We start from the raw sequence: 15,372 nt of genomic DNA on the forward strand, positions 1-15,372 counted from the left end.
TAGTATTGAGTTCTAAGGGAAATTAAAATTTCCATAAAATTAACAGTTTCCGTTGACCTTTTATTTTTGACATAATTTCAGATTTACAGAAAAATTGCAAAATGGGATAAAGAATTCCTGTTTTCCTTTTTGTAATTAAAAAAGTATCTTCTGGAAAGATATTTTTGAGACTCTTAAATGTGCTAATGGTTGCTAAGTGGTGATTTACTAATTCTATCACCCATTCTAAATGTATTAGTTGGGTTCCTGCTGTAAGGGAGAATTTGACCTAAATTTGTTTCTTTGTAGCTCTGTAGACTTGCGGAGTCTTATTTTATTCAGTGGGCCATCATTATTATCATATCATTATTTATGATATGCTTTTTGCTCACATTATTCCAGCTTTGACCAGTGAGAACCCCTTCAGGCCAGATCCTATTTCCCTTTGCCTTGTCCCCATCCTTCTTTGAGCACTTCCTTACTCTCTGGCACCAGAGGATATTCCATACTCATGTTCTAATTTACTTCTTTAAGTCCTGGAATAGGTAATTTCTCCAAAAGCCTTGGTTGTTTATACTGGAGAATGGCATTTAGAAACCATAATCTGAGTCCTAGGTGTGCTCATTACTGCAGGGGAGTCAGTGCTCCTGGGACCTCGCTGTGGAGAGGGCTAGGTGGGCCCCCTGCACATGTCCATGCGTGTGCGTGCACGTGTATGCAATACAGGTTACATGTACACACATATGTTTGTTACACATACACACATAACTTCTGTGTACCTACGTGTCTACTTACCTAACAGTGATGAAAATCAATGCCTTTATAGCAATAGTTTTGGTTTTATGTATTTTTTTTAAGATAAATTTGACAGAGACACAGCGAGAGAGGGGATACAAGCATGGGGGGGTGGCAGAGGGAGAAACAGGCCTCCTGTCAAGCAGGGAGCCCGATGCGGGGCTCAATCCCAGGACCCTGGGATCATGACCTGAGCCAAAGGCAGACACTTAACAGCTGGGCCACCCAGGCATCCAGTTTTGGTTTTATTTCAGCAGCATGACAGGGTTCATTGAGTCCTTTCACCTTCCAATAGTAATGACTCCCTTCTTCAACCATGAGACACCTGGCTCTTATTATCTCTAATGTATTTGTTTATTTGTCAGTTCTAGAATATACAGGAAGTGTTTTCTAATTTACTAGATCATATTTTTTGTGAAAAAGTAGCCTACCATCTATAAAGTTCATTCAGTGTTTAGAATTTTTTGTGCTTAGCCAAAGGGTTTTTGGAAGCTAAATGCTTGGTTCACAGTTTCCTTGGGTTAATTCTTCCCCTCCCCTTGTGCCCCTTTCAGGGTGGCTGTGTTATTTATTTGATACTCAGTTTGGTCTTTAGTTTCTATCTGTATCTGTATTCCATTTTAGCACCCCATCATTCTTTTTCTTTTCTTTTTTTTCAAGATTTTATATGTTTATTTGAGAATGAGAGAGAGAGAGAGCACGAGCAGGGGGAAGGCCAGAGTTTGGAAAGGGAGAGGCAGACTCCCTGCTGAGCAGGGAGCCAGACACAGGGGTCAGTTCTAGGACCCTGAGATCATGACCTGAGCCGAAATCAGACTCTTAACCTGACTGAGCCACCCAGGTGCCTCAACTACCCACCATTCTTGTTGATCTTACTTATTTTCTTTATTTCAAGTTCAAAAAATACTCACATGGTTCAAAAGTCAGAACTTCTACATAAGGGTACTCAAAGACACATCCTTTTCTCTTCCCCTCAATCCTTCAATCCCTACTTACCTTCTCATTAATCCCAGATTTAGCCTTTCTGTACTTTTGGGCATGAACATGCAGGTAATCTATATATGTATGTGTGTGTGTGTGTGTGTAAATATCTATACATAAAAATATTTTATACATATATTATTTTCCCCTTTTTTCTTACATACAAAAATAGCAATGATCACTAGATATTTGCACTTGGCTTTTTAATAATACTATATTTTGGAAGTTACTCAATATCGATCCATAAGGTCTTCTTTATTCTTTGTTACTGCTGTGTAGTACTCCGCGGCATGGCTGTATCATCGCTCATCCAGCCAGTCTCCTGTGTGTGTGGGCGTGTAAAAGGCTTCCAATGTTTTATAGCTACAGACAGTGCTATAACATATATTCTCATGCGTGTATATTATCAGATTGTTGGAGGCACAGTTTGAGGATGAATTCCTAGGAGTGGGGTTGCTGTATTCAGAGGAGAAAATATATGTAATTCTGTTAGGTATTGCCACATTCCCTTTCATAAGAGGATGGCCCTCTGCATTCCTACTGACGATGAAAGAGACCACCTCTCTGCCTACAACCTTTCCAACGTAGTGTAATGGTTTCACTTTTTGTGAGAAATTGTATTTTGCTTTTGATTTTTTTTTTAAATTTATGAATGAGAATATCTTTTTGTAAGTTTAATGACCATTTTTGTATTTTCTTTTATCAGTTGCATGTTCATGTCTTCTGCCCACTTTTCTGTTGTGCTTTCGTCCTTTTTCTGTGTTCTGTGTTGCAACTGTGCTTTCCCAGTTTCAGTGGTCCTTTGACTTTTTGTTTTTATTGCACTGTAAATTAATTATTTTTGTAGTTAGATTTATTAATCTTTTCTCTTGTTGGATATTGCTCTTGAGCCATAGCTAGAAAGCTTTTCCCTACCACCAGCTTAAAGAGGAATTTGCCATGTTTTCCTCTGGTACCTGCATGGTCTCATTTTCTGTATATAGGGGCTTAATCATCCACTTGGTGTTTATTTTGGGTATGGTATAAAGTATAATAATACTTGTTCCAATTTTATATTTTCCCAAATATTGTTGTTCTAACACCATTACTGAAAAGTCCATCTTTATCCTGGTGATTTGAGATGTAACCCTTATCATGTACTAAATTTACATATTTATTTGGAAACATATTTGTACCTTTTTTTTTTTTTTCTTTTTTTAAAAGAGCGAGCAGGGGCAGGGCAGAGGGAGAGAGAGAATCTCAAGCAGGCACTGCACTGGGCTTGATCTCATAATCCTGAGATCCTGACCTGGGCCAAAATCAAGAATCAGGTGCTCCACCCAGGAGCCCTGTACCATATTTTAATCCTTTGGTCTGCCTGTCTGTTCCTGAGCCAGTAGCACACTGTTTTACTCATAAAGGCTTAAATTGTATTTTAATATCTGGTATATGTAGTTTCCCCCAAAACTCTTCCTTTTTAGTATTTTCTTGGATGTTCTTGCATATTTATTTTTATATGTAAGTCAGTATTAACTTGTCTAGCACCATAAAAATGCTTGTTTATGGGACGCCTGGGTGGCTCAGTTGTTAAACATCTGCCTTCGGCTCATGTCATGATCCCCAGGATCCTGGGATCAAGTCCCACGTTGGGCTCTCTGCTCAGTGGGGAGCCTGCTTCTCCCTCTGCCTGCTCTTTCCCTGCTTGTGCTCTGTGACAAATAAATAAAATCTTTTAAAAAAATGCTTGTTTATGCATTTATGGATTTATGGTTTATGACATTGTGTCATGCCATCTAAAAATAAGCATGTCTTTCTAGTTGGTTCAGCTCTATTTTTGTGTCTTAGAAGGATTTTAAATATTTCCTTATATAAATTTCACACCTTTTTTGTTAAGATTATGACTAAGCATTTAATCTTTGTTGATAACGTAAAAGGTTTTCTCTACTGTTGTTTGTGTAAATGGAAGCTATTGATTTCTGTGTGTTAATTTTATATCCTGGTACACTGCTAAATTATTTCATTTCATTATTTGAATTAGTTTTCAAATTGATTCTCTAGGGTTTTCCAGTAATATAATCATACCGTTTGCAAATAGAGATAGTTTTATTTCTTACTTTCCAATTATTTTTCCCCTTGTTGTTTTCTCTTGTCTAATAACATTGGCTAATGCCTCAAATACAATATTGAATAATAGTAGAAGCAGTGGGCATCCTTGCCTTGTTTCTGATCTTAGTGGAGGAGGCCGTGGCTTTTCTCCATTTAGTAAAACAGAGTCACTATCCAAATATTTCAGCCCAGTTTGCAAGAGGAAGAGTGACACTAAAGGCCTGTGCCCACGTTCCAGCCACACTGATGGTGCTGGAAAGGCATATGTACCTCAGTAGACAGACAGTGTTGACTTGCACCCGTGCCTTTTTCTATCCAAGAAGGAGATTAGACTCGGTTATTTTTAAAATACTTGTTTCTTGATAATATGCAGAAACAGTATTGCGTATTATTTACTGGAAATTAGGAAAATACTTGAAAGTAGAAAAGAAAATACTTGCAATCTTACCACCCAGAAAATATCATTATCAACATATTGATGCATTTTCATCTAGTCTCTTTTCTCTGTGTGCGTGTGTGTACAGGGTTTATATTGACTCCTAGCCTATCAAGGCATACGTATTTAACGTCCTTATCTCCCTCAGTCAATTGTACAAGGACTAAATCAGTCCTACCTTTTGCGTATTAGACTTTACATAAATATAAATGATATGATACTTCATATCGTAAGCCTTTCCCATGTCATTAATCATTTCTGACAGATTTTGGAATGCTGCGTAATTTCTAAGAGTAGTAGTACCTTGATTTTGAAATAGGTGCATATTCAGGCACCTCATTTCTTTTTAATGTCCTCACCAGAAAGAGAGAGAAGAGATAGTCCAGGCTCTCTGGGGCAGGGAGAAAATGATGGTACAAAAGAATATTGAAATAGCAAACCAAAGAATGTCAAAGCTACCGTAAAATATTAACTATATACCTGTGAGTCTCGGAGAAGTAAGAGGGAGGGTGAGAGTGTTCGAGATAGGGTTAGAGAGAACACCTGTGCTTGGAGCAGGCCGTGGTGAGTCTGAGGAGGAGGGCCTTGCCCTGTGTGAGGACCAGGTAGGCAGTAGAGAGCGACAAAATCACAGCGTTCCAAGAGACGGCATTTCACAGCTCCTGGAAGAGTGAGGCTGAGAGGGCAGAAATTGCCCACGGGCTGGTGGGGCATGGGTGTTCAGAGAATAGGTGAAGGTTCTCGTCCTTTGGATTGCTCTGGAAGGACTAAGTTATGTTTACCTTTGCTGTTTTAAATCAGAATTCTCTTAACTTGATAAAAACCTTTTATTTCTCAATTAATGATAAAAGGCTCAAAATGTAAATTCATAATTAAGGCCACCCTGTAGTGCTAATTGTTTTGTATTGAAGTGTAATCCGTTCTCTTATGAAAACAGCTTTTGTTAGTAGGTCCTTTTCTTTTTTTAATGGGAGATAAATAAGAGAGCTGGAGGCTCAGGACGAAAGACAAATTTCAGGCACAATTATTGATTTTTTTCTTATTCTCAAACATGAATAATTGTATTGAATGTTGATCAGCAGCCTCTATTAGTAGGTAAACCGCTTATTTCATTAATTATTTAGTTGATTTTGGGGGAATAACAAGATTATTTTCTATGTGTTTCAAGTATATTATTTTATTCTTTTAGCTCTTATCTTCATTGTCAATGGGCATCTGTAGAAGATCTGGAAAAAGATAAGAGAATTCAGCAAAAGATCAAACGATTTAAGGCAAAGCAGGGCCAGAACAAATTCCTTTCAGAGGTATGAAATACCCAGTTAATTTTCTTAAATAGTAACATTACTAAAATGTTCTGAGTTTTGAGTTTTAGGTTAAGCAAATTACTAAGAAAAACTAGTTTCCCTCATTTGGTGCTGTTACTTGCATATTGGTAACTGGTTATTGCTAAAAAAAAATTGGTAAATAGGAAATTTCTCATTCTTCCTGTTGCTTAGTCTAGAAGATACTGGTCCCTATGATATTATGTGGAAATATGATGGTATCATTAAAATCTTGTAATGAAAGTACAATTAGCAGATGAAAAAAGTAGTTAAAAGTTCTAAGACTTAGTGAGGTATAAAGACTCTACAGTAACTATTAAATACAATTTCTAGAATATAAGTTACTTCTGTTAAGGAAAGTATGTGGCCGATTTCTTCTGTTCAAGTTAATGCCTGATTACGGACTTTACCAAACTCATTCTTACAAGTGATGTGCTATGGTATAGAAATTGGTGTTATGTCTTTGCCTATCTTGCTTTATCCTAAGTTATCGATGATGAAAAGGTAACCATACCTAGGGCAGGGAAGGAAATCTGCATTTTTTGAAAGAAGTGTCATGATCCCCTTCAGCCTACTCAATTGCATTAAAAAATGCTTTTGCAGACTACTCACTGGGGTCTCTGGACTTGTGCTCACCAGTTTGGTTTCACTTACAGCCTCAAGAAGATAAAAGAGAAACCTTCACACTGAAAGATTAAACTTGCTGATTTATTAGTTTTCCTCTCCATAAAGGAGTTAACAGAATGTAAACTGTAAAGAAGTGTGAAATTTGATGCAAAATAATACCTGTTTAACAACCTACTTCACACCCCTTCCCCTTTTTGGACATGGAGGGGTGAGGACGGAAGAGTGTTCAGTATTTTTATGTCATAAAATCCTTATAATCTCAGGTGACAAGTCTGTGTTCTCCTGGAACCTGATTTCCGTGCTCCCAACAGGAGATTGTAAAGTTTGTATTAGATGTGTGATTGGGCGGTGGTGGTTTTATTGGGCATATGTCTCATCACCACCTTTCCTGATCTGAGTACTCAGCTTCTTTGCAGTGCAGTAATTAACACTGAGGGGAATGGCGTCATCACATGTGACTCACTTCTTGGAGAATATCTAAGTGATTTTTTTTTTTTTTTTGAAAGGGCAGTTCCTAAGAAATATCATAAAGTCCCCTATTTTTTGTGCCCTTCTTGATGATTAAATGTTGGTGACATTGGGCAAGTTGAAATCATTGGCTTTCTTTTAGAAAGAGACATACGTTCTGTTGACTTTTTTTCTATGGATCAGTGTAGGGAGAAGGAAAGAGTGCAGTGGTAGCTGTCCCCCCGCATCCCTGGCCCAAACCCCATCCCTAAGTCCTGGTTCTGTTTATGAAATTTGTGTGGACTCTGCTAGTGTCAGATGCAATTTAGGGATTTGTACCTGGCCCTAGCTATGTAGCTTTATCTATTTGGGTCTCCCTATGTGAATAACCTGTACCACAACTGAAATACATTATCTTGAGTGGTAACTTGGCAACTAGAAATCTTAATTTTTGTCCCAAGTGGAAGTAGCATAAACTCCAGTCTGAAAAGATGATCTGAGGGCAAGCACAAAAGGATAGCAACTCCCTTCCTCTCTTTCTCGTTTATAAACAGACACACACACACACACACACACACACACACACACACACCCTGTTCCATAGACAGTCCTGGCTTCAGGTGTTCCATGGTTCTGCTACTTTGGCATTTTTAATTATGACTGCTTTTGCATTCTTTATTTCAGCTTAGTTACCCTTGTAAGTCCGCTGCAACTGAAATCTGTGTTTAAATTGGAAGTTGCATCTCATGCATGATGATGCAGGTTACTCACTAGCAAGTTGGAAATGTTCAGGAATAAGGTTAAGGATTTTAATTCATCAATGAAACCTGCTGTTTAAGAACAAGGTGTCTTAAAAGGAGCTTTTATCATCAAAACCTAGTTTATGGAAAGTTTTCAGTGTTCATGCTGTATATGAATAATGCATACATGTTGTGTGCCTGAACCTAGAAGCTTTTGACAAAGCCAGTGCATTAATACATTAACATTTTAAATGAACTGAACATTTCAATGAATTTTTTGCCTTACTAATCAATGCTGTGTAAGGGCCCGAGGCATTTGAAACACATTTTTGTATTTCTGATTCTTTTTTTCATAATTCAGAGTTCAAAGGACCCAAACCAGGTGTTTTAAATGGACACAGAGCCCAGAGAATGTTTGCTATCCTTGAGCCGACTATGACCAAACAGCTTATCTTTTCAACCTGTAATTTAGAGGATATGAACAGTGTCTAAGTGACTTCTAATATGTCTTGCAAAAGCCTTTTAGTTGCAGTTATGGTACTGATGAATATGTCTTCTGTTTTCTGACTGGCCTGACTCTGACTTCTTTAAAGTATGGCATAGTCTGTAATTTCTCTTTGAGCCATATTCTGTTATTTTATTCTTTTATAGGCGATAACTTGCAAGCAAGTTAGTATTACTTTACTTTTGTAAAGATTGTTAATGCGTTGACTAAATAACCCAATTATTTAAGCCTCATTTCTTTAGCCTTAATATTTTTAGCCAGATGCTCTATTTTCAGTGCAAATAAATCATTAGAATGCTTAGATTAACAATAAGACTAAATTCAAATGGGGTACTAATATTGGTAGGCAAAGACGACCAGACACACTAAACTGTTCACACTAAAATAGGAAATTCACTGGTTTCAGTGTTTTTAGCTTTGGAATAGCATTCTGTAAATGATGCTATAAGGCCTCAGACAACTCCAGTAGTTATGAGACTCCAATCGCACTTACAGTGCATGGCTCCGAGTCTTTATTGCAAGCATAGTTTCGAGAATGCTAAATGCATTGCATGCCATAAGCCTTTTGGATTGCTCATTAGTGAATTGTAATTTCACACTTCATTTAAAATATTCTTAAACATTCTCTCACAGTAAAAAGGTTTCACACAGTAATTAAAAGACCCAGTTAACAAAGTCTGAGAAATCTGATTTCCTCATGGGGAATGATTTTGCTAAATTGTAGCATTTCAATTAATATAATAGAATTTGCCAAATATCAGTTTTATTTTGCTGTGGCCCAAAATATTATTGTCTGGCGAAAAGTGAAATAACGTTTACTCTCAGGAATTAAATAAACATTTTAACTTTTTTGTCCTTTGGTGCAGATTGAAGATGAGCTTTTTAATCCAGATTATGTGGAGGTTGACCGGATAATGGACTTTGCACGTAGCACAGATGAGCGGGGAGAGGTAACAGAAGATCATTTGTATTAGGGGGCAGTGACTCAGACGGCTTATGTGTGTTTACAGAGAGTGATTATAGAATCCTAGATCTCGTCCTGGTCAGAGCCTTGGATCATGACACAGTTGGTCTAAATTTAACTGAAACTTATTGACTGTTAGTTTTATGACCTAATAATAGTGCTAAATGTGTTCTTTGTTTAGTGTGAGAGCTTTTTAAAAGAAATCAATTTTCAATATGAAGCAAATACATCGGCGTTTTAGATGATTTCAGAATGGGATCAGTAAAGAATTTAGTACGGTTTAGTATAAACCCAGAATGAAGCGCAGATTTCCCATACATAATTAAGAGTGCTCTAAGATGTAGCCAAATGAAATTTAATGTTACTTAACATTGTACATCCTTAGTGAAGCTGATGAACCTCATTTAACGTACTGCACAGAGGACAATGTAAAATAATTCTCTTTATGAGATCTTGGCATTTTTCATGTTGCTTTGCAAAACTCTGTGAGGTTGTAAAGGACGGTTGATTAGGGCGGTAAGAGTGAGGACGAGTCCAGTGCCTGAACTTACTGTCTCAGTAATGATGTATGCACCCACCATGAGTTCTGTCATTCCTGGCTTCTTCAAGTAAAGTTAGTTTTTATAAAATGTTTAGATCCTGCTTATCTAGTGAGAGTCTGCAGTGAGCTTCCTTTTTTTTCCCCCAAACTCTGTGTCATGAAGTCCATGATGTTTTAAGGACCATGTCTGTAATGTGATGTTTACTTTTCTAGCTTTACTTGGCTGTACTTAAAAGAAAATTGTTTTATCGCATATTTGTGTAGTACAGTGAATGTTGTTAACATCACTACCAGGTCAGAGTACCTTAGTCTTGAAGTGAATGCTTGACAACCCAAGTATTTTCTAGAAGAAAGACAAAGGAGATCCTGTTGATCTGCATTACCCAAAATATTTTGTTCTCCAATCTATAAGAGCTCACTTTATTATTTATTTATTTGTTTTTTAAAGTTTCAATGATGTAATCTCTACAGCCAACATGGGGCCCAAACTGACACCCCCAAGATCAAGAGTTACCTGCTCTTCCGACGGAGCCTGCCAGGCGCCCCTCAAATACTGTATTCTAATGTGATTGAACACAAGTAATACTTATCTCTTTAAGAAAAAGGCAGAGATGGTAATAAGCTTGTTTCTCATTCCTTAAGAAACCTGCCAGAAATATAAATATACTATGGTGATTTCCCATATACGTCTGAATCAGACACCTGATAAATGATTTTGCGCAGATAAGAATAAGGCTTAAAATTCAGCTGTATTATTTCCTGGCCATTTCTTCATATTTTTTGGCTTTTCAACATAGCAGTGAATTAGATAAAAATTAGCTGGTTCTAATGATACCCAGTAATATTATTTCCAGTTTACACTTGTTACGATTAACTAGGGATGACTGTGTTATGGTCGCAGTTTTAAAATAAACTTCGCCCAACTCACTCTCACTGTTGCTGGGGTGTAGTATCTATCAGGAAGTAGGTGTGTGTGTGTGTGTGTGTGTGTGTGTTTCAGTCCAATGAATCCAATTCTAATTTATTCCAACCTGGCCCAGCCGGTGACTCACTACCTGGTGAAGTGGTGCTCCCTGCCGTACGAAGACAGCACTTGGGAGCTAAGGCAGGACATAGATCAAGCGAAGATCGAAGAGTTTGAGAAACTAATGTCCAGGGAGCCAGAAACAGAGCGTGTGGTAAGACTTGGCTAACAGTGAAGGATTTAATTTGAAAATAGCCTAGTGTGGTGTGGCCTTGGAGAAACCACTAATGGGATTTACTATATTTGAAACAGGAGCGACCTCCTGCTGATGATTGGAAGAAATCGGAGAGTTCCAGGGAGTACAAAAACAATAACAAACTCAGGGAATACCAGTTGGAGGGAGTAAACTGGCTACTTTTCAATTGGTACAACATGTATGTACAGCACGTTTTTCTTCACCTGTAAGAAGGCCTGTAGCTGTTCTCCTTTGTAGTCACTGAAAATATTGATCAAGTAATGTCACACTTTAATGTCTAAAAAGAATTATGAAAAACGGCCAGGATTGGAAGTATGCTTCATATTTATCTGACAAACGTTAATGTAGAGATATTAATAGAAGTATGTAGAAATGATTTTTATGCCTTAGAGGATTTTGTTGAAAAAGAAATGTATTTGGTTGAACTAAGAGAACATTTGAGATATGCATTTGTGATTATAGTAGTATATATTTTGTGAAAAGAAAGCAGTGTCTAATATCTGTGCTTACTAAACTGTTCGTGTTTTATTTCCTTCCCAAAGGCGAAACTGCATTTTAGCAGATGAAATGGGTTTGGGAAAAACTATCCAGTCCATTACATTTCTCTATGAGATATATTTGAAAGGAATCCATGGCCCTTTTTTAGTAATTGCCCCATTGTCCACAATCCCCAACTGGGAAAGGGAGTTCCGTACCTGGACAGAGTTGAACGTGGTTGTGTATCATGGGAGTCAAGCTAGTCGTCGGACCATTCAGTTGTATGAAATGTACTTCAAAGATCCCCAGGTAAAACGTCACAAGTGGTATTCTTTATGCCTATTATGTACATTTCAAGGTACTGGATAGTAAAATGGTCTGTGACATTTTAGGGGAAGGTCTAGATTTTACAAAATTGAGAAATTCGCTCTAGATTTCTTACCCAATTATGTTATATTTTCACATCTTTTAAGCATAGCTAATTTTTATAGCGTTGGTCGTTCAGATTATCCAATCAGAATAAATGAAATATTTATCACTTAATGTTTTGATATGCTAATTGGTTTTATTTTGCAAGCCTAAGAAGAGCTAAACAAAAAATGGTGTTACTAAATATAAGTGGAAAGAATATTTTGTTAAACAATTACTAGAAGTAAAAATTACTAGGCATGCAGTGTTGAGTGAAATACACCCAAAGGGGAGAGCTTCTGCCCTCTTAGGAGCACTTGGTACAATTTTTTACGTATTCTTATTGCCTATATACAGTTATTCTAGAATACCAACAGTAAAGCATTGTAAATGACGAGGGAGAATAGTATCTGCTAACATAGTTTTAAGCTGTAGGTGGTAAGGAGAAGTCATATTACTGGAAATAGGACAGAGTTTTGTTTTATAGGTTTGCTTTAAGTATAAAAATCTACAGTTAAATACTTCAAGGAGAAAAATATTGAAATCTGTTTTAGTATTTATCTCTACATTTGAGAGATAGTTAAAAGTTCTACCCTAAGTGAATTTTTTTTCATTTTAGCACTTCAATAGTCAAAATTAAGTTACAAGAAAAAAAAAAAAAGGTTTAAAACAGTAGTAAAGTTTTTAAAAGCTACCTTAGTACTTAATCCCCTGGCTTTTCACCTCTTTGGGGTCTGTAGGCTGTAACTAGAATGACCACACTTCGTGGCACTTTATTACATAGGATCTGTAGGGAAATTAGGTAGGAAATTTTACTAACAAAGTTCAGATTTCTTTATAAAGGAAAAAGTTTTTAAAGCTCCCCTGCAAAACACCTGAAAAACAAAATACAGGTGTTACGTAAAATAAAGATGTCCCCAAAAGATAAATACATCTGTTTTATGCTATTTATTAATTAAAGTTAATGTAATCTCTAATCCTAAATAATAATTTAGAACTGTTCTCATAGGGTCGAGTGATAAAGGGGTCCTATAAGTTTCATGCCATCATCACTACATTTGAGATGATTTTGACGGATTGTCCTGAGCTGCGGAATATTCCATGGCGCTGTGTAGTCATTGATGAAGCCCACAGGCTGAAGAATAGGAACTGCAAGCTGCTGGAGGGGCTGAAGATGATGGACTTGGTCAGTGATCGTCTTGATGACTCCATTGAACCCGCATAGAATCGTTACTGACTCAGTGTTCCCACTGCTCTGAATGTGACTGATACCTGTGGAGGGTGTTTGCAAAGCCTGTCCAATATGGTGATACGTCCTCCTGAGCTTTTAGTTACTCAAAAGTTGCTGCCATTCTTGATTCTTACGTTGTTGGCTGGTGACTTTGCGCAGTTACAGTAGGGGATAGTCAGGATGCTTTCTCTGAAGTGAGTTTCAAATATTTGCTTTTGCCTTTTATTAATAAATATTGCCATTTCATAAACTGGTAGGCCAGGCTTTGTCCCAGTGGTTATAGTGAAGTTAAATTCTAGGGCTCAGTGGTTTTGACACATTGGATCCAGTAGGACTTGTAGGTGCAAGTTTTTTGCACAGGTTAATACCTGGCATTGGTCAAGTTCAGAGAGACGTGTAAAGTTTGGGGCATTGTAAGACCTTGAATTTGATCTGGAGTTTTATGCCACACTCACCCCATCCTCTCCCTGCTTCCTAAGAGGTGGTCAGGTTTTCCTGATAAGATTTTTCTAGATTGTTTTCGGTACAAGTGTTATGGGATAATGTAGAGGTGGTAGGATTTGATTGATTTTCTGTCCCGTGCTTCTGTGTGTTTGGTTTCCTGGCAGAAATGACTTCAGTCATCCTCAGACTTCTTTGTTCTCTGTAGTTTGCAAGGTGGGTTTTGATCACTTGTTTTCATTTTTAATGTACATTTTAAAAGCGATGTTACTGTCATTCAGTATGTCTTGGATGTTTTGCTGAGTTTTTAAAAAGTGCAAAAGATTTTTAAAATCTCTTTGATGTTGACATCTGTAGATTAATTTGATCTCTTGTTAATTGAGAGTTTGAGATGGGAAGAACATTCTATACGTTCGTGGCTATGAATTTTTTTACTGAAGACGGGTGCCACCAAAAAGAACACTTAAAAGCTTTCTGTTGCCGCTGATTCTTTGAAGCAATTTCTTTTATTCATTAGCCAGCGATTCTTTTAATTAAAAACAAAATCTAGTTTTATTTAAAGGGGAAAAGTCTGACTGAATTGTTCTGTTAAGGATGGGATTTCCCATCCTAAGACCTTTCTCAAATCAGCTTATATTGGTGACCAGTCCACAACAGAAAGGAGAGCACTTAGAGTCACTGACTGGTCTTGAAGACAGGTGAGCATGTGGAGAAGAGAAACTCTGCGACTGTATTTGGTCTCTGTGGGCAGCACCCGAGCCTTGCGCTTGCAGGCAAATGTGAGCGTTGGTGAGATACTGTATGTCTACCCAAGTAGGGACCCTTCTTCACAGCGGTCCGCAGAAAAGACAGTACTATTTTCTGAAGGCTTAAATAGTTACCTAAGCTTATCTAAGTTGTTTCCTATTATTAGTTTCTGTGCTCCCAGGGAGTCGATTCTAACTGCAAACTATCCTCCATTGGTGCATACAGATGAGTTAAATGCTTCAACATCATACAGTCTGATGGTCATTGGGAGACGCAAAGTGATTTTCTGTTGTTTATTAGTAACCCTTCATTAATGGATACAATCTCTTACCCAGATAATTTTTCTGTTACATACCACAGTGTTCCCTTTTTTTTTTCACATAATGGCACATCTGGAAAGTGGTAATGTTCTGTGTGTACATGACAGTATGTCCTCGTGGGGCAAGCTGAGAATGCCGCCCACGGCCGCAGGTGACCGGCCCTGGGATCCTGACTCTCAGCCCTGCTGGCTGCCTCAAGGACTTGCATACCTCTAACTGATTCTTGGCTCACCCACTGGGAACCTATGATAAGCAGATGAACAAAATAATAGTTTTTCTGATGATCAAGAATCATTATCTTAGAGGAGATGTTTTCAAGATGGAACACAGTATGGTTGTTTCAAATTAGAATGCAGTTGTATTTGTCTAGTTCTGAAGAACTCATTGGTTGGCCTTTAAATCCTTACTTACAGTAAACACCATGAGAACTTATACACTGACCATATCTTATTCTTCTTTCCTGGCATTAATCACGGCAAGAATAACAGCCAGTAAGTTTACCAGCTACAGAGGAGGTCAGAGGGGACTGCTGTTTCCCGCACCAGGACTCTGTGAGGATGAAGATGGGTTTGAGGAGGGTCATGTCCTAAGTGCATTCTCAGAAAGACAGGGCCAGTGAGTGTTTTCAGCTCTCCCATCACAAAGGAAATGCTTGTGAGGATGATCTGTAGAGGGACAATTATGGTCTCTACCATCCTCCACAGGAGCTCCAGAAAGAAAAGCCATCTCCTTGTCCCTCAGTGACAAGGAGGGGATTCTCTGGAGGTGGTACGAGTTCTTCATTGATTCTATCATCTCGTCATTGTCAGGAGGTCTCATACAGATTAAGGAGTCTGCTGAAATGAAATTAAGTGGTCATCACTCCAGCAGAGCTAAAAAGAATGGTAATGTTTTCAAACCAAAAGCGTATTTGCTGACATAGTTGAGCTTGGAGGTGATAAGCTTGCTGGCCCGAGTCTCTTACATGATGTTGCGTGACACTCTGGGTATTCCCCACATGTTATTCCACAGTCACTTTCAAACGGAAACCTGGTTTTATTCCACTACTCATATGTAACCTTATAAAAATGTCTTGTGTGTAATCGTTTGGGATAACTGGCTTTCAA

The 15,372-nt window shown here is 37.8% G+C and overlaps 1 protein-coding gene across 8 annotated transcripts in view; it reads left to right on the forward strand.

Moving 5' to 3' along the window:
- CHD7 (chromodomain helicase DNA binding protein 7) overlaps window positions 1–15,372 on the forward strand; it is a 187,586-nt gene that overhangs the window by 131,154 nt on the left and 41,060 nt on the right. For all 8 annotated transcript variants that reach the window (XM_032882612.1, XM_032882611.1, XM_032882619.1 and 5 more), the window contains 6 exons: window positions 5,466–5,580; window positions 8,784–8,867; window positions 10,463–10,600; window positions 10,699–10,820; window positions 11,185–11,428; window positions 12,537–12,713. In XM_032882612.1, the coding sequence (XP_032738503.1) occupies window positions 5,466–5,580; window positions 8,784–8,867; window positions 10,463–10,600; window positions 10,699–10,820; window positions 11,185–11,428; window positions 12,537–12,713 (880 nt within the window). The remainder of the gene's footprint in view (window positions 1–5,465; window positions 5,581–8,783; window positions 8,868–10,462; window positions 10,601–10,698; window positions 10,821–11,184; window positions 11,429–12,536; window positions 12,714–15,372) is intronic.

The sequence above is a fragment of the Lontra canadensis genome, unplaced genomic scaffold (genome assembly GCF_010015895.1).
Source record: "Lontra canadensis isolate GAN:19392208 unplaced genomic scaffold, GSC_riverotter_1.0 scaffold83, whole genome shotgun sequence".
Lineage (NCBI taxonomy): Eukaryota > Metazoa > Chordata > Mammalia > Carnivora > Mustelidae > Lontra > Lontra canadensis.